The 26,999-nt window shown below is 32.8% G+C and overlaps 1 protein-coding gene across 9 annotated transcripts in view; it reads right to left on the reverse strand.

Moving 5' to 3' along the window:
- The window catches only part of LOC134367693 (uncharacterized), a 311,105-nt gene that overhangs the window by 73,050 nt on the left and 211,056 nt on the right, over window positions 1-26,999 (reverse strand). For 8 of the 9 annotated variants that reach the window (XR_010022435.1, XR_010022434.1, XM_063084434.1 and 5 more), the window contains one exon: window positions 4,069-4,156. Coding sequence is in view for 6 of the 9 variants with exons in the window: in XM_063084434.1 (XP_062940504.1) it covers window positions 4,069-4,156 (88 nt within the window). In the remaining 3 variants the exon portion in view is untranslated. Of the gene's footprint in view, window positions 1-4,068; window positions 4,157-4,254; window positions 4,316-26,999 lie in introns of those variants that run through there. The other variant, XR_010022436.1, reaches the window with a different exon arrangement.

Consider the following 26,999-nt stretch of genomic DNA (forward strand, 5'->3'; position numbering starts at 1 on the left):
TTAATTTGGTACGAGAGGAAAAACAACTAAATGTCTACCAGGCTAACCTTTCGCTGAGAAAAACTAGGAAATCTTGAAGACATTACAGATATTATTTGAAGGCACGACAAACCCAAGGAAGCAAACATTTGAAGAAACAAGATCTCAGAACAGAAGCCCGAGGGATGACATCCAAGTTTGGTAACATTTTTTTCCTTAAAATATATGCTAACTCAAAGGAGGTGATTAAGAAGTCGACATGCTGTGCAAAAAGTTGTAGTTTAGAAACTAAATAGCCGAGCAGAGATTCCAGCAGTCTCAAAAGTTCAGCTCAGGGGACACAGGTTAAGCTAACGGTGAACTAAAGAGAAAGGTTCTGGAAGACAACCCGAGGGGTCATTTGGCATCCCTGAGTGACTATGCCATAAATGTAATACCAACGAGAAATAGAAAACACCTAACAAAACCTGAGATACAGATTCAAAAGAACTAATTCCCTGAGATGAACTATGAGATGAACTTTCTGCATGCTAACTGCCTCTCAGAAGCAAAAGCAAATGCTCAGTTAAAGAAGAAAAATCAATTCAGAGTTCTGATTATTTCTACTGTATTTCACACAGAAAATAAGGCCTACGATTAAAAAAATACATACATGCAAAAGTGTAAATGTGGGGAAAGGATTAGCATAAGATTGTCATCCATTTTCTCCATTTATTGGGGATAACTGTGACAGAAAAAATAATGACTCGTGTACACCCCTACAATTTAGAGTGACAGCGAGATATCACGGCACACCTATTAGAGGAGCTACAATTAAAAACACTGACCATAAACATCTGTGAAATAACACCTCTCATATGACTCAGCCATTCCACTTCTTGGAGTTTATCCAAGAAAAAATGCAATTACACACCCATCAAAAGACTCATACAGGAATGTGCATAGCGTGGCAAAGTAGGGAGAGCTTGGGCGGAATTACGAGGAGAAAATCCAAAAGTACACTAGGAAGTCTGGGGAGCGGGATAAATATGCTCATCATCTTAACTGTGGTCATGGTTTCTCTCTCTCACACACACACACACCAAAATACACAGTGTTTATTTTCAATGGTGAGGTTTATTTAAAATCAATTATGCCTCAATTAAGCTGTTAAATATTGCGTGGTATATACCAAAATACATGTCTAATGGAAAATTTAGATCATTAATGTAAAAGGTGAAATCCTGAAAGTTAAAGATTTAAAAATAATTTTCATAAAATTAAAAAATAAATCAGGAATTTCAACCAAAATTTTAAGCATGAAAAATTAAAGTTAACATCAGTTAATGAAACTAAAAACAGACAAAAAAAGGCAAATGCAAGAGTTGTCTTTTTTTGTGAAAGGATAAAAAGGTGATAAATCCCTGGCAACACTGATCAAGGGAATACAAAAGAAGACGCACATGATCAACAGCAGGAAGGTGGACGGGGTCATCATGAGGATACTGAACACACGTGCATCACGTTATGAGCAAATTTGTGCCGATAAATTGAAAATCCATGAAATGAATTCAAAAAATAGCAAAATATTTAAACTAGGAAATCTCAAGCATTCTTTATTCAATAAACTGCATCTTTACAGAGAAACATTCCTATAAATGAATTCCATCTCTTGGAGCCTGAATTCCTGAGTTTTCCCATATAATTGAGAATTAAATAACAGCCAATACTGCACAAACTCTTAGTAGGAGTGAAACAGCAATAACTGCCCAAAATGTTTCATAGGTCCTGGATAAAACTGATACCAAACTGATAAAGACATCACATGAAAAAATCAAATTCTGGATACCTCATAACAAACATAAATTTAACTGGAACTAAAACTTTACGTTTAACAAACAGAACTCGAAGATACTACAACTTCCATGCACCACGAACAAGTTGGATTTAATACAGGAAGGCTGTTCTTGTTGGTTTCACACTTACAAATCAAACATCTTTGACAAACAAAATCAGGTCACTATGACAGCAGATACAGAAAAGCCGTTCGAAATAATTTACCAACTACACATGAGGGGTTTTCTTCCTAAAAAAGGACCCACCCAAATCTAGAAAATTACAGCAAATATAATGAGTGGTGAATTACTGAAAAACTTCTCCTTCATATCCGAATAGAGACAAGGATGCCTACTACCTCCAGTTCTATTTAGTCAGGGAAATAATGCAAGAAAAAAAAGCATGATTATTGGAAAAATTGAAACGAACCCAGCCATTATCAACCACACAATTATGCCTCCAGAGAATGTAAAAGCAACCTCTAGATAATGTTATAGAATTACTAAGTGAATTTATAAGGATTGATGAATACCACACAGTTAAATATAAACACACTTTTAAGACAGTAGCAATTTTTAATACACTTTTCATACTCATCATAAAAAAAGAATAACCACAATGCACAAGGTTATATTTTTAAGACTTTTTCGATATGCTTATCAGATAAAATTTGAGTCACCATAACTCTAAAGATTTCTATCATCTTTTCTGATATCATGAAAATAGAGGCCCTAACATATACAAGAAACTTTTACAGAACACTTGACATTTAATCCAAGGGGAACAATGAAAAGATCATTCTTTGTGCAAATTTTCCTACAGTCTTTTGTTTAATGATCTCACTGACTAGTTAGACTCGGCTTCTTTAAAGTGAATCATAACTTTTTTTTCTTATTTCTTGAACTTGTTTTTTTTTCTTTTTTCTTTCCTTTCTATTTTCTAGTTCTATATTTCAGCATGAATTCTTAACTGTTTCTGTACTACATTAAAAGGAAAAGAAAAAAGGCAAAGGGTAGTTCCTTATAAAAAAAATCACTAGTTACATGCAATCGTGACGATGTCCTTAATTTTATTTTACTACTTAAATTTGGCCAATGTTCAGTAAAATTTTCAAAAGGGCAGATGTATCTTTCCTCTCAGAAGTAACGATGATGATCAGTGAAGAGTCTCCCAGAACAGATATTCACGTATGTTTGTATTTACATAAAGATTATATTTATACACGTGTGCACGCATGCAAAATTACAATTTGCTTTCTTTTTTTTACTGGCAATAATATACTGACGACATCCTCTGAAAATATATAAATCTACCTGATTCGTCATATACCCACAAAATATTCATGGAATGAAAACGATGTATTAAAAAATAACTTTTGTTAATTTTGTAACCATACACTTTTCTGCCCATTTGTAACTAGGTGTGTTCAATAGTCCTAAAAGGCAATATTATTTTTTACGTAGGTGAAAAAATACTTTGCTAAGTCTAAACTAATTTCCAAAACCCCAGTACCATTTTATACTCCCTCGAAAATCTGTTATTGAGGTAAAGAAACATCTTGTAATTTATTTAATTTGTACTAATTATTAAGCATATTTTAAGAGTTAATTAAAATTTATGCTTATTTTCTGTAAATTGAAGTATGTTAGTACTACATTTTTAGTTAATAATTTTAAAATATTTTAAATCCCAAACATTTTATATATTAAACTTGCACATATACTTTTCTCACTCTCTCTTATGTTCTATATTTTTGCCTGTTACTGAATCAACTCCTATTTGTGCTATATTTAATCAATTTCAGACACGGAATATGATTTGACAAAACAAATATTTTGCTCAAGTTAATACAAGTGCCACTTCATTACACTTTATAAAAAGTTTTCATTCCTTCCCACACATTTCCTCATGCATGTCAATCTTACAAAACATGAGCAATCATAAAAACAACTTTTAGGTTTTTCTTGGGAACGTTCTTCAATTATTTTATTTTGTATATGATTTGTAGATATTTATATATTTAAATAAAAATTAGACGTTTCTCCTTGGGAGCTTTTCCTTTGCTTTTGCTGTGTTTTGTAGTGATTGTCAGTCAAAACATGTTTTATTTTCATTTACATAAATGGAATACTTAGATTGACACCATAGGTATTGGAATATTTGATTTTTTTAAATTAAACTATACGTTAGGCATCTATATGAGATATACAGAGTATCAGTGAAGTGAACAAATGTATACCAAGTGAAAACGTCTGAGAAATAAAGATACATTACCTATCCCAGAGGGACGATTGGAAAGACGGCGTCCTTCTAGACAGAATCCATGCAGAACGGGAGAAAACGGAGCAGAATCTTCCCAGTGCTGAAAGAAAAAATAAAACCGTCAGCACAGAATTCTCCATGAGGCAACATTATCCTTTCAAACTGAGAGTTAAATAGGACATGGCCACATAAACAAACCTGAGACAATTTGTGGCGGGACAACCTGTACTTTGCGTTGTTACCTGAAGTCCTTCTGGCTGCTGGAAGTGACACGTGATGGGAACTGAGAATCTCAGGAATCCGTGAAGAGCACCCGGCGCGAGGGCCACGACGGCGCCCTCCGCTGGTGGCAGTTGGTAATGGCGGGTGATAGAATTTCAGCCCAGGAATTTGTGTAATGTCACAACTGCCCGCATTGTATGGGTGACCAGAGGCACTAAGCTTTCTCCAGAGTCCAGACAAGGGGCCATAAACCCTACTCTTGAAAGAAGGATGTGTCATAGAATGGGTGGGTGTGTTTTTAAAATGTGTCAAATAAAAATCCAATGAAGGAATTTAAATTGAAGAATAAAAAAATTTCAATTATCCCAAAAGTAGACATGGAAGGTGGAATAGACAAATAAAAAGTGATGAAAATAAATAAATAAATAAAAGACTTTAAATCAAACAATATTAATATAAACATGAATTTTTAAAAAGTCTAAATATTCCAATTAAAATGCAGAGTTTTTCAGATTGGGATGAAGTAAGTCCCGATTATATGCTAAATGAGAGGCAATTACATGGAAAGGCACAGTAAGGTTGAAAGTAACAGTACAGACAATAATATACCACGTAAAATTAAGCATAAGACAACCGGAACTGGTAGAGTAATGCCAAACAAAGACTTTCCGAAAAGGAAGGTAACTAGAAGTAGAGAACACTGTCTTATGATTAAAGAATCCATTAATCAAAAATGGAAGAAACACATTATTTACAAAAGAAATATCACTACAGAATCTGGAAACAAACAAAATATAAGCATTTACATGCCAATAAATTTGAAATTCTATGAAATGTAGAAGTCCAAGTAAACCCACCTTAATGAAATACAAAACTGAGAAGGTCTGCATAGTCTTAAGTTTGTAAAATAAATTACACCTATGATGGAAAACCTTCCTCTAAGTGAGTCCCGAGCTCTGGTCGTGGAATTGGTGAATTTTCCCCTACAGTTGAGAAATACATGACACTCATCTTACACAAGACCCTGCAGAGAATAGAAACAGCAGGCATCGCCTCCAAATCTTTTAACTTTACACGGAAATGACTACATAAAAGGAAAATGATAGGGTTATATCTTTCATGACCAAATGGAAATAAAAAGTTAGTTTAACAAACTAAATCCAAAGTTAAATCAAGTCTGATACACCATGATTCTTTTTGGATTACCACTTTGAAATCAAATGACTTCAATAAAACAAAGGAATATATAATAATGTTATGATTATTACAATAGATGCAAAACAATGACACAACTTATCTCCCACTTAAGATTAGTAAAAAAAACCCCATAAAGCTGCAGCAAGTATTGTAATCAGTGATGAAATAGGCACATCTTCTCTGTGATCAGGAATGAGAAAAGGATTCCTACAAACACCAGTTCCATTCAATATGTATTTAAGACAATAATAGAAGAAAAAGAAACAGAAATACGTAAGGATTGGAAAAGAAGAAATGAAACTGCCCTTATTCACTTATTGAATGTGTATATTTCTAGACTAACGTCAATCTATATGTCACATATTAGAATTAATGAGTGAATATATAGCAACATTACTGGTTACCTGGTTAAAAAACAGATTTTAACTGCAATTCCCAATACCAGAAACAAATAATTAAATTAATTTTCTTAAAAATACCATTTACAACTGCATTAAAGTTTGTCAAACTCCTCGGTAAAATTTTAATGAAAGCTGGGCAAGATCATCACACAGCAAACTACAGGAAATTATTGAGAGGATTTCATGGAGATATGAATAACTGGAATGGTGAACAATATTTACTAATGGAAGATTTGGGTTTTTTAGGGCAATCACTTCTTCCCACTTTTTTTTGTTCATTTTTTATTTTTATTTCTTTATTTTTTTAAATTTCATTTCATTTTATCAATACACAATGTGATTGTTTTTTGTGTCCCTTTACCGAATACTCCCTTCTCCCTCCCACTTCTGCTCCCTCCCATCAATCTCATATCTATTATCTTATCTTAACAATTTCAAGGAATTGGGTTTTTCTGTCTTCTTCCCTACACCCCCATTAGATTGTGTATTTATTTATGTATTTTTCGCTCCCACAAATAAGTGAGAACATGTGGTAATTCCTTTTCTGTGCCTGACTTGTTTCACTTTATATAATTTTCTCTAATTCCATCCATGCTGTTGAGAATGGCAGTATTTCATTCTGTTTTTACAGCAGAGTAGCATTCCACTGTGTAGATATATCACTTTTCCCATATCCACTCATCTGATGATGGACATTTGAGCTGGTTCTAACTCTTGGCTGTTGTAAATAGTGCTACAATGAACACTGGAGTACAGGTATGCTTTCGACATGATGATTTCCATTCCTCTGGGAATATTCTCAGCAGTGGGACAGCTGGGTCATATGGTACATCTATCTGCAATTGATTGAGGAACCTCCATACCATTTTCTGTAGAGGCTGCACCATTTTGCATTCCCACCAACAATGTATGAGAGTCCCTTTTTCTCCGTCACCTTGCCAGCATTTATCATTCACAGTCTTTTGGATATTAGCCATCCTAATGGGGTGAGATGGTATCTCAGTGAGGTTTTGATTTGTATTTCCCAAATGCTGAGTGATGCTGAGCATCTTTTCATGTGTCTACTGGCCACTCATATATCTTCCTGTGAGAAAGGCCTATTTAGCTCCTTTGCCCATTTTTTAATTGGTTTACTTGTTTTTTTGCTGTAACGTTGTTTGAGGTCCTTGTATATTCTGAATATTAATCCTCTGTCAGATGTATATTTTGCAAATATTTTCTCCCACTCTGTTGTTTGGCTTTTCACACTGTTAATTGTTTATTTTACAGAGCAGAAGCTTTTTAGTTTGATATAATCTCATTTGTTTATTTTTCCTTTGGTAACCCATCCTTTTGGGGTCATAAATTCATGAAGTCTGTACCTTGTCCTACTTCCTGGAGTGTTTCCCCTCTGTTTTCTTTAAGAAGTTTTATTGATTCAGGGTATATATTTAATTCTTTATTACATTTTGAGTTGATTTTTCTATATGGTATGATGTATTGGTCTAGTTCCATTCTCCTGCATATGGATATCCAGTTATCCCAACACCATTTGCTGAAGAGGCACTCTCTTCCCCAGTGTATAGACTTGGTGCTTTTGTCACAGATCAGATGGCTGTAGGTGTATGGGTTGATTTCTGGATTCTCTATTCTATTCCATTGATCCGTGTGTCTGTTTTCATGCCAGTACCATGCTGTTTTGGTTATTATAGCTTTGTAGTATAGTTTAAAGCCAGGTAGTATTATGCCTCCAGCTTTACTTTTTTTGCTCAGAATAGCTTTGGCTATGCATGGTCTCTTGTTATTCCATATAAATGTAAGGATAGTTTTTTTTTTCTCCATTTCAGAGGAAAATGTCATTGGAATTTTGATGTCCTCTATTAAGTATATTATATCTATGTGATTTGTCGTAGAAGCTTCATAGTATTCTTGGTATGGACACAGCATAATTTATCAAAAAATACCTGTTTTGACTTTTTTGTGCCCATACTCTAATGCACATGAGTGAGTAGCTATGTCAGATACAGTCCTAGAAGGTGAATTACTGTGTCAAACGGTAGGTAAATTCATAAACTTTTAAAGAAAATGACAAATTACACTCCAAAATCCCTTTACCATTATATCCTCTTTTGATCAGCTGGTATCAAGATTTTCAAAGAATATTTTCTTACTTAAATAACTTACACAAGGTATTAAGCATACTTAAGGTAGAAATTGTCCATATATATTTATTATTCATCTACTATTGGATACATACTATTGATCCCATTTGTCTATTGTTTCATAATGTGAGTTATGAAACAAAATTATTATATATTACAGGTAAAAACATACATATATACAGATATCTACACGTGAGTTTTTCTTTGTTTTATATATTTCCTTGTACCAAACAGATTTTCATACATACTATATGCTGTTTTATATAAATTACTTTGCTTGTACAATGCATTGTGTTTATTAAAATTATGATAGATATAAATATTTTGATATAGTTAATACAGTGCCTTTTCATTATTCTTTAACAGAAGATATTGGCTGTTATACATTATTACATTCATATCAACATTACCACAGGATGGGAAATAATAATAAAAAAGTTCGGCTATTTTATATATATGATGAAAATATTTTAATTTGTATTTGAACAGTAAAGATACATGTATATATCTTAATAAGAAAAACATTGGTTCTCTTTTGGCTATGGTAGTTTTCATGCAGCTTATCTCTGTTTTTCTTTTTTTTCTATTGTTGATCAAAAATTAACCTTTTTTCCACAAACGGAATCATGCTTGTTTACAACATAGCTAGCGAAGATTTGAAATAGTTCATTAGCAAACTATATACTTGGCACCCCTATAAAAAATAAAGTATTTTAATAAATTGAACAAATGTATATCACCCAAAAACTATAAATAGATACACTACCTACCTGGAAATGATGACTTAAATGTTGCCTGATTTGCCCATACAATCCACGGAGATTTGGAAAATAAAATACTATTTTTCATATGCTAAAAGATGACACGGAATTTTAAAACCAGAATTCTATATCCAACAAAATTGTCCTTCTGAACTATAAGTGAAGTAAGTCACATCCAGATAAGCAAAACTGAGAAAATTTGTTGCTAGTCAAACCTTAAGTAATGCTACAGGAATGTATTAGTATATAGGGCTGCCATGATAAAGTACCACTAACTAGGTGGCTTAAAACTAGTTGGCATTTAAAAAAAAAAAACAACAGGAATTTTTTGTCTCATACTTCTGGTGGCTAGAAGTGTGAAATCATGGTGTCTACAAGGCCACGCTCTGTTTGAAACCTGCAGCAGAATCCTTCCTTGCTTCTTTTGTGTTTCATGGTGTTTGCCAGCGATCTTTGACATTCTTTGGCTTGCAGCTGAATCACCCCAATCCTCCATATTCACATGTCATCCCCCTGCATGTATCTTCACATAGACTTTCCTCTCTGTATATCTGCACCTGTGTCCAAATTTTCCCTTTTTGTAAAGACACCATTCAAATCGGATTAGGGCTCATCCTAACAACCTTATCTTAACCACATCTTGCAAAGACCCTATTTCCAAATAAGGTCACATTCTGAGGTAATGGGAGGTGTAGGACACTTTTGGGTGACAGAATTCAACAAGTAGCAAGAAAGTTCTTCAGGCTGAAAGGAAATGACACCTGATGGAAACCAAAAACTACAGGACTACAAGAAGGCGAGAAGAACACTGGATGGGGAAAATAAGTGGATAAATATAAAATTTATTTAAAATTTATTTAAGAGATATTTGCCTCTTTAAAACAAAAATGATAAACGTTGCTACTGATCTAAACTATAAAGCAAGAACTCAAAGGAAAGAGGAAATAAATAGAATTGTAGTGTAGTAAGGGTACATACTCAGGACACGACACCACCTAATTCTATGACGATGAAGAAAGTAAAGAATTTAATATCATTCAGTCCCTGAGGAATCACTAAACACACCACAAAAATGTATACATAATATTCTAGTTACTATCACAGGATAACAAATTATCACAAAATTTATTTTCTATAATATAATCTATATACAGTTGTCTGTTTTTTCATTAGGCTTTCTAGCTCAACAGTGTAACTATACCAAATCATCTGTACTTGGTTCACATTTGAAATTGAAGAAATACTTATGGGAGGAATAAAATAACTACAATGAAATAAATTAAGCAAATCAGGGCCCCCCAAAAATTAAAAAAATTAAAAAGATCCAATGCTTCTTCATAAAGATCATTTGGTAAAAAGAAAAAAAAGATGTTGATATCTGCTTTCAGAAAGATGGAATATTTTCCCTATTTCTTCCCCAAAGTGCAACTTAAATCCCTGGATATTATATACAGTGAACATAAAAAGGTGGAAAAATAGGGAAGACTAACTAGGATCCTCAAAACTCAGGAAACAACGTGGTGTTTCCACAGTGTTTTGTTTTGTCTTGTTTTTGCCTCATAAATCCAAGACCTGGAGCAGAAAAATCCAACAACCCGAAAACACCGAAAAGTGCTAATAAAAAGCCTTTAAAGCCTGTTCTCTCTAAACCAAGGACTAGGAAAGTCACAGATAAAAGAGACAGAAAGCTTGTAGACAGTAACTGCTCTATGCCAGACAAACACCATCCTCATTCACACCAGCAGAGACTCTGTAGTGAACCTAGACCCGGTGAGGACCAGGCTCCAAAGAGTCACCCTAAGCTGTCTCTCGCCATGCTAATTAATGTTTCCACTTACTGAGCATGCATGGGAAAGAAAGAACTATGACTTGATTACACCTATGCAATTTAGATAAATGGTGAGATACCACCACACACTTATTAGATGAGATACAGTAAAAAACAATGGCCATTACAAGTGCTGATAAGAGTTCAGAGAAATTGAAACGGTTGGTAGGATATAAAATGGTAAAACCACGTTGCAAAAGTCTTTGACATATTCTGATGTAACACGAAGGTTCACACATCATGCGATCCAGCCATCCATTTCCTTCATCCTCATCCAAATACACACACACACACACACACACACACACACACACACACACACACACACATTCATCTATCGATACAAAGCCTTGAAGGTAATGCATACAGCATGGTGTCTGAAGTCATGATCTTATCCATATAACAGTAAAAGAAATAACATCATATTTGCACAAGGCTTTCCACATAATTGAAACTGTAAAAATGCTACCCAGAAATGCACAGTGAGAACCATATCAACTTTACATCAAAATGATAACAAAAATGAAAATCAATGGTGTGTATCCTTCATCATATCCCTGGCACTTCCCAACACCCAATCACTCCTCTCCCAAAACACAACTTATGTTTGACAAGCAGTTCCGAAGGGTACTTCACTATTCATGTACCATAATCATTATGGGTATATCCAAGAATACATTCAAATCAGATAAAAATTTTGGTATCAGACAACTATAACACAGCAAAGGGCAACAGTATGTCACTATCATAATAGAGAAACAATATGACCAAATTTAGCATCCAATCACAGAAAAGACACAGCACAGAAATGGCAGCAAATATACTTAGTCGTGAAATATTGAAAACTTCTCCCTGAGATCACGCAGTGGAATCAATCGGTAAATTAAGCAAGACTGTCTGATTAATAAAGTTAAATATTAGCTCATATTACCAAGAGCATCAATTGTTACTAACCTGTTTTTACACATCATAGGAAATGGTAGAAAACCCTACACTACAAGGTCACATTTTTATTGATTTATCTGGATAAAACTTGACAGGGTTTTAACCCTTATTATTGTTGTCATTTTTTTTGCTATCGTGGTAACTGAGACCCTGAAATATGAGAAAGTTTACTATACAATTGACAGTGTATAATTCTAGTGGAAAAATAAAAAGATGATTCTTTGTGACCATTTCACAAATGGCCCCTTGTCTCAAAATCTTACTGACTGGAAGTTCAACTTTACAATTCAATTAAACTTGTTCTTGTTTTTATTATTTTTCCTTTCTAACTCCTTTTTTTCCTAGTCACCTAGTCTATGGTATTTGGTTATGGCTGCCCGAACTGACTAAGAATGACTTTTAAAACAGCATAAAAGGAAGGCAGAAAATGGAAAATAGGGAAAGAAAAAGAGACAACAAAGAGAAAAATAAATAAATGCCAGACTTAAGCAATAACACATTAATAATAACATAAATGTAAATGGTGCACACATAATAGTTAAAAGACAGACACTGGCACAGTAGATTAAAAAAACATTCCTCAACTATTGGAGGTATACAAAAAACACTTTTTATACAATGACAGAGGGAGACTGTAATTTTAAAGATGAGAAAATATGTATCATGCCAATGATAAACAAAAGCCGTCATAAAATAGCTATCTTAATATCAGATAACAGAATTCAGAGCAAAGAAAATTCTGAGAAACAAAGAGCATTATATAAGGATTGAAAGTTTAATTCAGTAATTAGACACAGCCATCCTAAGTGCATATACCCTAAATAACCTATCGGCAAAGTATGTGAACTAAACTGATAGACCTAATGGGAGAAATAGAAGAATCTAGGGATTACTGCTCCCCCTTCACAATAATTCATAGAACAACTGGGCAGATTCGGCAATAATATAGAATATCTCCACCAAACTGTCAACCAACAGGTTCTAATTGATAATAATTGAACACTTCTCTCAACAGCAGCAAAATTCCATACTTTTCAAATCTCTACAAAACATACACCAAGAAGGAACATATCCTGGGACAGAAAACAAATCTCAACAAATTTAAAAGAACAGAAATCATACAGAGTTTGTTCTCCCATCACAATATAAGCAAGCTGAAACCACCAAAACATAAAGGTAAAACTCCAAAACTTTGCAATGTGAACAATATACTTTATACGTAACCCATGAGTCAAAGAGGAATTATCAAGGAAAATCAGAATATCCACTCAAATAGATGCAAATGCAACATTTCAAAATTTAAAACAGAAAACAGGAATAGAAAATGAATAAAGACAAAATGAAACACTTCTCAATTCATTTAATGAAACCACCATTACTTTGATAAAAGCAGAGAGAAACATTACAGAAAAATCAAACATACAGACCAATATCCATTGAATACAGACACAAACTCCTTAATGAAATATTAGCAAATAGAATTCAGCCATAAGTAAAAATATTATAAACTATGACCAAGCAGCATTAATTCCAGTGACACCAGGTTGAGTCCATATTTGAAAACCAATGAGTGTAATCTACCATAATAATGGGTTAAAGAAAAATAAAAATCACATGATAGTGTATGTATACACACACACACACACACACACACACACACACACAGACAGATACATTTTTTTTTTTTTTCTTGTGGCAACTGGCTGTTACGGGGATACAAACCCTTGTCCTTGGTGTTACAATGTCATTTTCTAAGCAACACAGCTAACCAGTAAGCCATTTAAAGGAAATGTATTATTTCATTAGGGAATCTAAATCTAATATTTTATTTTTGGAAAAGCCAGAATATAATATGTGCCCAATTCTATCCTTGTTTACCTAATTTTTGTATTAACAATTTATTAATTTATTTATTTTTCTGCGGCTGGCCAGCATGGGGATTCGAACCCTTGACCTTGGTGCTATAACATCATCCTCTAAGCAAGTGAATTTGATTGTATCAACTGATGAAGAAAAACAATTAACAAAAAATCAAAACCCATTTATAATTTTTTAAAATACCCTCATAAGGGCCGAGCCTGTGGCGCACTCGGTAGCGTGCCGCGCTAGCAGCGCGGCGACGCTCCCGCCGCGGGTTCGGATCCTATATAGGAATGGCCGGTGCACTCACTGGCTGAGTGCCGGTCACGAAAAAGACAAAAAAAAAAAAAAAAAAAAATACCCTCATAAAAACAGGAGCAGAGAAAATCTTTTCAGACTTTACAAAGAGCATCTAGAAAAACCTATAGCTAACATTATACATAACTGTGAAAACTGAATGCTTTCCCTCCGGAAACAGGGAGGGTACGTGTACTCTCTCTACTCTTATGCAATACAGTGATGGAAGGTAAGTTAGGGTGGTAAAGGATAAAAAAGATGTAATAGGCATACATAAAATTGGCCCTATTTGCAGAGGGCATGATGTCTAAATAGAAAATCATAAGGAATCTAAGAAAAACCTCCTAGAAGTAATGACTCAATTCATCAAGGGCGCAGGACAAGACAAGCTTACAAAATCAACTGTATTTATGTATACTACCAATGAACATATATACACTGATATTAAAAATACAATCAAATTTATGATTGCTGAAAAAATAAAGCACTTTGGTATAAATCTGATGAAACATGTGTAGGCCTTATATGTTGAAAACATCATGATGCTGATAAAAAAAAAATCAAAGTAGATCTAAACAAATGCAGAGACGTACCATGTTTGTTGATGAGAGGACTGAACACAGTAACGTTACAATTCTCCTCAAATTGATATATTGGTTTAGTAAATTCCTAACAAAACCATAATAAGATTTTTCGTTTTACATGCAGATAGGGTAGTTCCAATAAAAATGCAAATGCAAAGAAATGAGAATAGATAAATTTCAAATTAAAAATAAAGTTAGAGGAATCACAGCACTCAATTTCAAAATGTATTGTATAGCTACAGCAATCAAGAAAGTGAGGTACTGGTGAATGGATAAACATATAGATCAATAGAATGGAAGGACAACCCAAAATGGCCCCACAGCAAGGCCAGCTGATTTCCAATCAAGCTGGAAAGGCAAATCAAAAGAGGAAAGCATAATCTTTCAACAAATACTGCTGGAACAATATGATATCCAGAAGCAAATACATGAACCTTGATCTAAACCTCACAGCTTATACAGAAATTTACTCATAATGGATCATAGATTTAACTGTAAAACGTAATTAAATAAGAAAAGGAAATCTCTGGAATACCGCAAAAGGAAGAATCCTTAGGCTTGATACCAAAAGCATGAACCATAAGGGAAACACTAAGAAATTAGGCTCCAAAAAACTGAAGACTTTTGCTATTCAAACAGTTTTATCCTGTGCTAAAAACATGAAAAGACAAACTGCAGACTGGAAGTAAATATTTTCATGCCATATGCCCCAAACAGACTTCGATCTAGAATATATAAAGAACACTCAAAACTCAACAGTATAAAAGGAACAATCCAATTTGAAAATGAGAAAGAGACACAAACAGAAACTTCACTAAAGAGGATGTACAGATTGCAAATGAAAATGAAAGGATGCTCCTGGCCATCGCATCTTGGGCACAAGTGGTGACAATCAGCTCTGTATCTCATGAATAATCATAACCAATACAATAACGTGGTAAGAAAAAAATGTAAAAAGAAATAGAAAATGAAAGGATGCTCAACATCACAACCACCAGATAAATACAAATGAAAACCACAGTGAGCTATCATTACACGTATATCGGAATTACTATTTTTTTTTTCAAATAGTGACATCACCAAAGACTGAGAAGGCTGTAGGCAGTCCAGATCACTCACACATTGCTGTAGGAATGTAAACTGTCTCATTATGGAAAACTGTCAGGTTCTTTAAAAATAAAGAAACTAAACTTGCAAATATCATACAATACAGCAATTGCAGTCTAGGGCATTTATCCAAAAGAAATGAAGACTTTTGTTCACTTGGAAACTTGCATGTTCATCGCAAATTTTTTAAATTTTTAATTTTTTTAAGTTTATTGTTTTCATTGTATACATTTATGGGGTACAGGTTTTTTTTTGTTTCAATACATGATTATATTCTATAATGTCTAATCAGAATACTTAGCATATCTATTATCTAAACAGTTATCACTTCTTTGTGGATATAACATTCAAGATCCTCTTTTCTAGCTATCTTGAGACATACAATACAATATTGTTAACTATTGTCACCCTAGAGCACCAGAACTTTTTCTTGTATATAACTGTAACTTTGTAACTTTGTACTGGTCTACCAACTTTTCCCCGGGTCCCCCGTCCACTCACTTCCCCGGGCTTTGGTAATCACTATTCTATTCTCTATTTATCTCTATTTTTCTTCTCTTTGTTATTTCTTTTTCTTAATTGCATAGTAGATTTATCTGTATTGCCTAAACCTGAAACAACCTGAAGTCCATAGAAGTGTAAATGGTTAAACTAAATGTGGTACATCCATTTCAGGAAGTACTATTTAGCAAGAAGAAGGAAAAATCTACTGATACATGCGAAAACCTGGATAAATCTCCAGCAAATTACGCAATGAAATAAAAGAAATACCAAGCTGACATACAGTATTATTCTATTATACAGCATTGCTGAAATGAATCATTCATGTATACACATGCACACACACATACATATATGATGAAGAACAGATTATTGGTTGCTGGAAATCAGGGATGGGAGGGAGGTGGGGGCTGGAGTGGTCGGATGTGGGTGGATTTGTAAAGTGCAACACGAAGATGCTTCAGATGACTCAAACATACTTCAACCTGGTTGGATCAGTGTTAATACCCTGGGCGGAATATTGCACTATGGTACTGCAAGATGATAAAACAGAGTGGAACTGGATAAAGGATGATTCATGGGACGTCTCTGTATCAGTTCTACATCTGCAAGTGAATCTAGGATTATCACAAGATGAAAAGTCCCAGTGACATTTTCCAAATTTAATACGCCTCACTCCCCATAGTATCCTAACTCAAAGGAGGATATTGAAGACCCAAGATACTAAGTAGGGTGGCACTATATAGCACTGAACACCTATCTGCATTTTTAAATAATGACCATAACAAGTGCTAACAAGAATAGAGAACAAATGTAAATCTCATACACTGCTAGTAAGCTATGTAGAGTATAAAATACTCAAAAATACGCAAAAACATTAAAATTTTCTAAAATAGCCACACCATGTCTTCATGTTTATACAATAAAATAAAAACATCCATCATACAAACACTTGTAGACAGGGTACACCTTATATGAGAAGGACAGGGTTATGGCAGGAGGAGGAGCAGGAAACTTAAAATTGCGCAATGAAACTGAAGTGGAGGGATGAATACACACATGGCCTGGCTTTTATTGATGGTTTCACAAAAAAACGTACATATGTATGTGTGTACATATCTACATACTGATTTATACATGAGAGAGTACTTCAAAAAGTTCATGAAAAGATTCCTGTAATCTCTTCATTGTAGTTTTCATGAACCTTTTGAAGTACGCTTGTATACACACATATGAAGCTTGTATTATTTGAAGTTGAAAATTTTAATGAAATACAATTATATTCCAATGAATCTGTTATAAAGTGTAAGATGAACCAGTATATGCTCTAAAGGGACATCTATAGCAATAAATGCAAAATGGAAATCCTGGATATTTATAATCTGATAATATATCTCAAGGTATTAAACAAAAAGCAGTAATTTAATACTAAAAATTGGCAGAAATGAAACAAAGACCTCTAGTTCCTAGGAGACATGTAAGGTGCTTGGAAGGTGTCACTCTCATCCTCACAACAAGAAAAGAGCTGAACAAACTGGACATTAACTCTTCTTAATCCATTACACAACTGATGATGTTACAGTGTGAAACGCTGCCCCAAGTACTGGAGAGAGGAAAATACACAGAGTCACAGCTTGCTGAAGCAAAAGCCCAGGAGCAGAAGGCCACCGCTGCAGCTAGTACCAAGGGTATTACAATGTGAAGAACTGCACATCTCAAGCCTTATTTAAGTCTCTAGGGAAACTAAAAGACAACAGGGAGTCCAAACAAGGACCCTGGAAAAAATTTTGACCTATGACACCTACAGCTACACCTAACAGTAGATGCAGTCTAACACTCAGCCAGATAAAAACATAACACCTTACACTAAAGACTTATTTACCTCAGTTCCTTATACCCAATACATAATGTTGGGCTTTCAAGTGAAAATTAGAAGGCATACTAAAAGGGGAAATATAAAATAAAATAACAGTTTGAAGAGTCAGCCATCAAAAGCATCAAAATAAGATTCAGATATGGCAGATATTTTGGAATGCTCAGACTGGAAATTTTAAATAACTATAATTAATACGTTAAGGGTTCCAATGGAAAAAGTGGACAACAAGCAAGAGCACATGGGTAATGTAAGCAGACGGATGGGAAACCTAAGACAGAAGCAAAGGCAAATAAAACAATATAAGATCAGTAAGAGATTTTAATTTTAAATTACAAAGAAAAAATCATTGAAAAAATATTATTTTCATAAAGCATTAAAAAAAATTAAGTTCCTAGCAAGACTAATCAAAGAAAAAAGTCTGTGTAATTTATATCAGCGATGTAAAGGAAATCCTCACACAACATCCTGGAGGCACATACATAATTATATAGGAACATTTATACTAGTAAATTTGATACTACACACAATGAAAAAATTTCAAGAAAAACAGACCTTGACAAATCACAAAACTAGGAAATCTCAAATGCCCTAAAGCTCATAAAAAAGTTGCCAATATATTGAAAAATACTTTTACAAATGAAATACAAATGAATTCTATGCCTGAAATCAAAAATTTTCTATATGACGAAAATAAAATAAGAACAATCTTTTAGAAACTCTTCCACATAATAAAAGTACATTATAAGAAAATAAAATCAAACATTTATATTCCTCACGAAAGCACACTGCCCAACCAACATCTCCTCCCGCCCCCGCCCCCCCAAAAAACAAAAACGACTTATGTTTGACAAACAGAAACAAAAGCTTCCACGATGTAAGGTCATGAATAAACTGGGTAGAATGCAAGCACGAATTATTGCTGGATTAGCATTTTGGAAAGAAACTACTTTAATAAAGCAAAGGAGAGTGTTATATAACCATCATAATAGATACAGAGAAACCATATGACAAATTTACCATTCTGTTATAATTTTTTAAAAAACTTACCAAACTTAAGTAAATATCGTAATTAGTGGTGAAACATTGAAAACCTTCCCCCTGAGATTATAGAGATAAGAATGCCTACTATAACCAGTTCCATAAAAAATTTTAGGTAGGTTACATAGCCAGGACAATAATGCAAGAAAAATAACAAAATGCATAAATATTGGAAAGAATAAAATGAAACCCCCTTTACTCACAGATTGAATGATTATGTTCGCAGGCTATTAAAAAGCGATCTATAGGTAATACAGTAGAATTTTGAAGTGAAATTAGCAAAAAAGCTGAAATTCACAGAGTTAAACCTGAACATATTTTTTTTAGGAATAGGAATTCTTATTTAAATTTTCTAACACACATCATAAGAAATGGCACAAAAATCATACAAGTTCTTAATTTAAACATTTTTTTCTAGGTATTCATCAGCCAAAATTCAAAAGTCATTCTAACCCTGATTCCTGTTACCATTTTTTTCTATTATCATGGGAACAGATGCCTCTATATGTATGATAAACTGCACAAAAACATATTTAATATTTAATCCTAGTGGAACAAATAAAAGGGCACTCACTGTGACAATTTTACTTTTGGCCACTAGGTTAATGATCTTGCTGACTAATTAGAGATCAGCTACTTCTAAATGTTTCACTATTAAATTATATTCTTTTTCTACATAAATTCTTTATGTATTTTCTTATTTCTTTTTTTTTAAACACTTTACTGTTTCTGGCTTTAAATGTTAAAGTCTTACCTTTTCTGTACTACCTAACCAGGAAAAAAAAAAAGAAAAAAAAGAAAACAGTAGATCCTCCAAAAATATCACTAGTGATGTGCCTTTATATCACTATTTCTTTGATTTTTCTCTTACTAATTACCGACCTGACATGTACTCAATGTAAAATTTTTTTTAAAAATAATGTAACTTTATATTCCTTCACAGAAGGAACCATGATTTGCAGTGGGGAGTGTTTTTAAACAAGATACATACAAAAATATTTACATATGTATTATATTTATACACTCGAGCACACGAGTGAAATAAAGTAGTTTGCTTCCCTTTTTATTTCCTTGTGATTGCTTTTGCAAGTATATTAGATCTACCTGACTGGTTGTAAAAGTTACATAGTATTCATTGTATTAACACAGTATATGTTATTTAAAAAATATTTGTTTTGCCTTTTTGTATCCACACTTTTATGCACACATTTAACAATGTCTGCCAGACACAGTGGTAAAAAGGCAATTACCATATAAAGGACTAGGCAAATTTAAAACTTTGCTAAATATACCAAATTAATTTTAAATATCCAAGACCATTTTATACATCTTCCATAATCTTGTATCAATAAAAAAATAGGGCATCTGGTTATTTAATTTCCACTAAGTATTCAGCATATTTTAGACACTAATTGCCAATTCATGATTATTTTTGTGGATATCCTTAGTGCATTTTATTAATTCCACTTGTTAAAGAGACTATCATTTCATAATTACTTGAATATCAAAACGATTAAATAGTAAGCCCATGTATACACCTAAAATTTTGTTACTTCCACTTATGTATATATTTCCTGTTACTTAATTCATTTTTATATATAATACATATAAATCACTTCTCGTGTAAAATATGTTTTTCCAAAGAAAAACTGAACAAATATTTAAGAGTGTTTTATTTCTATTATTTTATTAAAAGACAAATAACACTTGAAACATAAATGTAAGTAGAAACGTAGAGGGAAAATATGTGAAAAATTCATCAAAGTATAAGGTTAAGATTTGTGTATTTACCTTAATGGTTTTAAAATCCTTTACCAAAATTAATTGCACTGTTGTGGTTATGCAACTTTGTACACAAAGTGAAATGATCCTAACTTTAAATAAACCAAGATAAGTAAAGGAATCATATGCTAGCCCCTTCAGCAACGGCTGAACATAATACAAAGTGGTATAAGTAATATTCTGGTTGCTATGCCTGCATAATAACAAATCACCAAAACACATACTGTCTAAAATATATTCCATTCTTACTTCTTAGATTTTATTAGACTATACTTCTACCACATAATCCATACCTGGTACATGATGGGAACTAGGGAAATATTTAGAGTACAAAGGAAAAAATTTAACGGGAGTACATTAAACAAATTATGATAGAAAAGCTCCACTGCTTGGGTAGGTTATTGCCATAAAATATTTTTATATTATTGATACAAATATTATTAATTGTCTATAGAAGGAGAAACATCTAAAACCAAAAACGTATTTCAAAAAAATAGTATGTGTAGAATTGTCTGCTTTCATTAAATGGCAAACCAGACATTTCCGTCTACCCTTCTTGCTAAGAAAAACCAAGAGAGTAGGTAGATATTAAACACATTGTATGAAAGCACCATAAACCCAAGGAAGCAAGCACGGGAGGAGACTGGATCTCAGTTTGAAGAGAAGCCCAGATGGTAAGACCCAAATGTGATATTCATTTCCCCTCAAGGCTTACACTAATTCAAAGGAGGTGACTGAGAAGTCAAGATGCTATGTAGGAAGTTTTAGATGAAAAGTTAAGCACCTGACCAGGACTTTCAGCAGCCTCACTAAATCAGGGGACGCACATTGAGTTCAGGGCTCAGCACGGCAGAGAAGATCTGGAAAACAATCCAAAGACTGACACAACATCCCTCATAGGCTATATTTACTTCGTGTTGATATAAACTAGAAATAGAAAACTCTTTCCAAATCATGACATCCAGCTTCCAAAGGACTCAATCACTGATTGAGATGACATGAACTACCCCACCCCACCTGTGAAAGCAAAAACAAAATGCTTCCAGGATAAAAATAAAATGATCCAGAGCATACAATTATCTTTAAAGTATTTCATACAGAAATTTCAGCACGCAATAAAACATAAGCATACGTGCAAAATGTAATGAGAAAGGGTTAGATTCAGGCCTACGATCTATTTTCTTCATTTACTCGGAGTACCTGAGACAGAAAGACATAAGACCTGGTAATTTACAGTCACAGTGAGATACAACTGCACACCGGCAAGAAAGCTACAATCAAAAGAACTAACTATAACAACTGCTGGCAAGAAGGTACAGCAACCGCAACTCTTACTGCTGGTAGGATGGAAAATAGTACACTCACAACCCAAGACACATTGACGTGTTCTAGAAAAAATTAAATATACAACTCTCATGTAATCCAGTCATTTCTTTCCTTCATGTTTTTCAAAGACAATACGAAATAAACAAACAAGCAGAAATACCCAAAGCATGTGTTTATAAGAAATTCTGTGCAAGAAGACTTTTAATAGCATGTGAATGGTGAAAGGGCTTGAGCAGAAACAGGAAGGAGAAATATAATGGCCGACAAAGAAACTTGTTGAGGGCGGATGGACATTTACATTATTTTGCTTGTGGTGGGGATTTCATAAATATATAAATATTAGAACTTGTACAGTTTCTTTTAAAGTTGTACAGTTTACTTTAAATCAATTATAGCTCAATAAGTTATCAAAAACTGTGTAGATGCATCAACACATGGGCATAAAGGAAAATTCATGCCATTACTGCCAAAGAGGAAATACTGAAAATTTAAGACTTGATAAAACACAAAATTAGAAAATAAATGAGGAATATAAACCAAAACTTGAAATAAAAATTTAAAAGTATGATCAATTAATCAAATTAAAATGTATTATATAATCAACAATACTAAATGTTTTTTTTTTTCCCAAAGCTTAAATATGTTAGATAAACCCTGGCAAGACTGAGCAAAAAAGACCACCACCAACTGCACCACCAGCATCACCAACAGGCATACAGAAGGGATCATCACTATAGATTCTGGAAACACAATAATTATATTACAATCAAATTTATGCCAGTAAATTTTAATTACATGAAATATCAAAAAAAAAATAAAAACACCACTCAAAAAACAGATAAACTAGGAAATGTCAGTAATTCTGTATTTATCAGATAAAATGCATCTGTACTGAGAACCTTCTTACAAATGAATTCCATGTCCTGATGCCTGAATTCCTATCTTCTCCATGTAACTGAGAAAGATGTAACCACCAATCTTGCACAACCTCTTCCACAGAAAAATAACGGCAAAACACTCCCAAAATGTTTTATGAGACCCCTATTAACTTTGGTACAGGCTGATAAAGACATTATACATAGGGAATCTACAAAGGTTTTTATGCCTCATGTCAAAAAAACAAACAAAAATAAATAAATAATATGTAAAGCTTTTGTTTTACAAAGAGATCAACAAAAATACCCTATTCAAAAAATGTGTTTCATCCAAGAGAAGATTTTTGTTGTCTTATCATTTTGAACTCAAACTACATTGGCAAACAAAGGAGTAAAATCATATCACTATCACAACAAATGATAAAAAAAAACCTTTGGACATAATTTACTACTAATTTATGATTTTTAAAAACCTAGAAAGCTGCAGCAAATATTGTAACTATTGGAGAAATATGGAAAACCTCCCCCTGAGATCAGAAGAGAAAAGAATGCCTACTGTCACCAGATCTATTCAACATTTTCTGCATGTCATAGCCAGGGCAATAATGCAACACAAAGAGGGGGAAAAGGCATAAACACATTTTTCTGAGAATAGCAATTCTTTCTTTTTTATACACATTTTAAGAAATGGCACAAAAACCTACACAAAAAGGTTATATTTAAATGTTTTTTCAATATGCTTATTAGATAATATTTGAGAGTCATTATAACCCTCATTATTGTTGTCGTATTTTCTGATACCATGTGAATAGATGCCCCAGAATATAAAATGAACTTGATAATACACTTGGTGTTTAATCCAAGGGAAATGGAAAAGCATTCTTTTTGAGAAGTTTACTTATGGCCTCCAGTTTATTGATCTCATTTACTAATTAAATATTTGCTCTGTCTCACTTTTAGGTTTGTCTTTAAGCATAACTTTTCACCTATTCTGTAGTACTTTAAAAGGGAGAAAATTACATTATTAGTAATATCCCTTCATGTGACTATTTCTTTGATTTCTTTTTACGAATTACAAATTTAGCAGGTACTCGGTGTAAAATTTCCAAAATTCCAGATCATCTCTCTTCATGGAGGTAATAATGATCAGCAGTGAAGTTTTATATGAACAGATATACACACACACATTCACTTGCATATAAGATATACTAATACAAATGCACACACGTATGGAACAAACTACAATTTACTTTCTTTTTTCGTTAGTGATATAACTTGGACATATCTTCAGCTAATGTATAAGAACTATCTGATTGGTTGCAAAGCTGCAAATGCTATAAACCATAATATTCATGCTTTGAATAAAATATAATTTACTTAAAATAGATCTTTATCATTTTTTAACCAAATTTTTATGAACATTTACGAGTAGCTTTGTTGACTGTAGTCCAGGAAGGAAAATTACTGTTTATAAACTATTGACATTTTCTAAAATATCTTAAACATACAAATTTCATGGGACCCAGCCATTCTATTCCTTGATGCTTTCCAAGGAAAATGAAAGTGTCTGTGCACATCAGGATTGTATTAAAATTTTCAGAGGTTGAAAAATGGGGAAGGGCCCGGGCAGGACCAGAAGGGGTAAATCCAAAGGTGCACCTGGAATCCTGGGTGAAGAATGAATATGTTCATTCTATTAATTGCGATGATGGTTTCACAAATATGTACATATCTCAAAATGTTATATTATTACAAAGTTCTGTAGTTAATTTTATGTCAACTATAACAAAATAAAGTTGCTAAAAATGTGTAGAACCCATCATAATATGAGTCTAAAGAAACATTTCAGCATTAAAAGCAATAGACCAAATCCTGAAAATTTAAGGTCTGACAGCCACCTCAAAACTTGGGAACAAAAGAGTCAATGTAAACTAAAAAAAAAAATTGAAATAAAATAATAAAATTAGAATCAGTTAATGAAACTCAGAAGAAAAAGGTAAAATCAACAAATCCAAAAGTCAGTTTATTTTTAATTGCTTTCTTTTTGAAAAGGTTCAAAAATTATAAATCCTGAAAAGACTGATTGGAAAAAAAAAAGGAAGACATACATTATCAATTCCAGAAATGTAGAGTAGATCATCATTAAAGATGCTGGTGATGCTTATATAATAAATGAAATTATGCAAAATGACAAAATTCCAAAAAAAAAAAAAATACATCTTGAAAAAATACGAAATTCAGAAAATCTCAATGATACTTATGTGTATTAATTGAAGCCCATAGTGAAAATCCTTCCTACAAAGTTTCCACAGCCTAATGCCTGATTTTGTGAGCTTTGCCATACAGTTCAGATAGAAAGAATACCAAAGACGCACAAAATCTCCTCAGAATAAAAACAGTAAAAACACTCCACAGAATGTTAGTAAGATAATTATCAACTTTACACTTAACTAATAAGGACACTAGTATAAAAGAAAATCAACGGCTAATATGCATCATGACAAAATTTTTTTAAAAATCATATGTTCGACAAAGGGAATCCAAAGACACTTTCAATTATAATACCCCACGCATGAACTGGGTTTAATCAAAGGGACTGTTATTGGTTTAACACACTGAATCTCTTTAACAAAACAAAGAACAAAATCATGTCATGATCACAACAAATACACAGAAACCATTTGATAAATTTACCATCTTGTTATGGTTAAAAGAAAAAACTCAGAAAACTGCAGCAAATATCATAATTAGTGATGCAATGTTGAAAACCTCACCCTGAGATCAGGATTGAGACAAGGGTGTCTACTATTTCCATCTATTCAGCATTTTACAGAGGTCATAGCCAGAGCAAAACTGCAGGAAAAAGATGCGTAATGACTGGAAAGGAAGAAATGAACCCGCTTTTGTTCACAGATTTTATGTTTATGTTTCTAGCAAATCTAAAAGCCATTTACAGGTAATAAATTAGAATTAATAACTGCATCCAGCAAAATTGCTGGATTTCATACAGTTAAATCTAAACACACTTCTGAGAACAACAATTCTCGCTATTTTACAGATATCATAAGAAATGGCATGAAAACCCTGCACAACAAGGCTATATTTTAAGTCTTTTTTCATATACTAATTAGATAAAAATTGAGAAGATTTTAACCCTAATTATTGTTGTCACTTTTTCTGATATCATGACAACAGTGGCTCATGAATATTAGGTAAATTCTAGTTTATACTTGACATTTAATCCTAGCGGAACAACAAACAGATCATTCTTTGTGACAATTTCTCTTATGGCCTCCACTTTAATGATTTCAATGACTAATTAGAGGTCAGCTTCTTATAAATCAATCACAACTAAATTAAATTATTTCTCCACATAAATTTTCGATATTTCTCTTATTGTTTTTTTCCTTTATACCTCTGTTCCAACTCTGGCTTTAAGCATAACTTCTTACCTGTACTGTAATGTAGTCATTAAAAGAAAAAAAAAGACCGCCCAAAAGAATCATTAGTAATATGCTGTCACGTAAACATTTTATTTTCCTTTATTAATTACAAATAAAATGTTCACTCAATGTCAAATTTCCAAAAAATACAGACTCATAATCTTTCACAGGACCAATCATGATTAGCAGTGAAGTGCATAATTTAACACATATACATATCACTATATACATACATAAATAATACATTTATGTACATGGGAACACGTGGAAAAATTAGAGTTTGCTTGTTTTTTCACTAACAATATATCATGAAGATATCTTCTATAATTATTAAAGATTTACCTGATCGGGTGTAAAATCTGCATAGTACTTATGGTATCAACCCATCTTATTTTATTAAAAATAGCAGTTTTGCCTTTTGATATCCATATTTTTATGCACTTTTGAAAAGCTCTGTCAAATACAGTCATATAAAGGCAACTACTGTGGAATGGGATAGGTGAATTTAAAATATTCTGTAAAAATATCTTATTGATTTCCAAAACAGTACTATTTATGTGCTCTCCAGAATCTGGTATCAATGGATAACAATGCGAAATCTTGATATTTAATTTACACTAATTATTAAGTATTATGATACTAATAGCCAACTAATACTTATTGTTCTGTATTTCATATATGAATTTTACTAATATCATTTGTTAGAGTATATGAGTTTATAATTATTTGAATATGAATATTATTACATATTATGTACAA

Source organism: Cynocephalus volans, chromosome X, assembly GCF_027409185.1.
Source record: "Cynocephalus volans isolate mCynVol1 chromosome X, mCynVol1.pri, whole genome shotgun sequence".
Classification (NCBI taxonomy): Eukaryota; Metazoa; Chordata; class Mammalia; order Dermoptera; family Cynocephalidae; genus Cynocephalus; species Cynocephalus volans.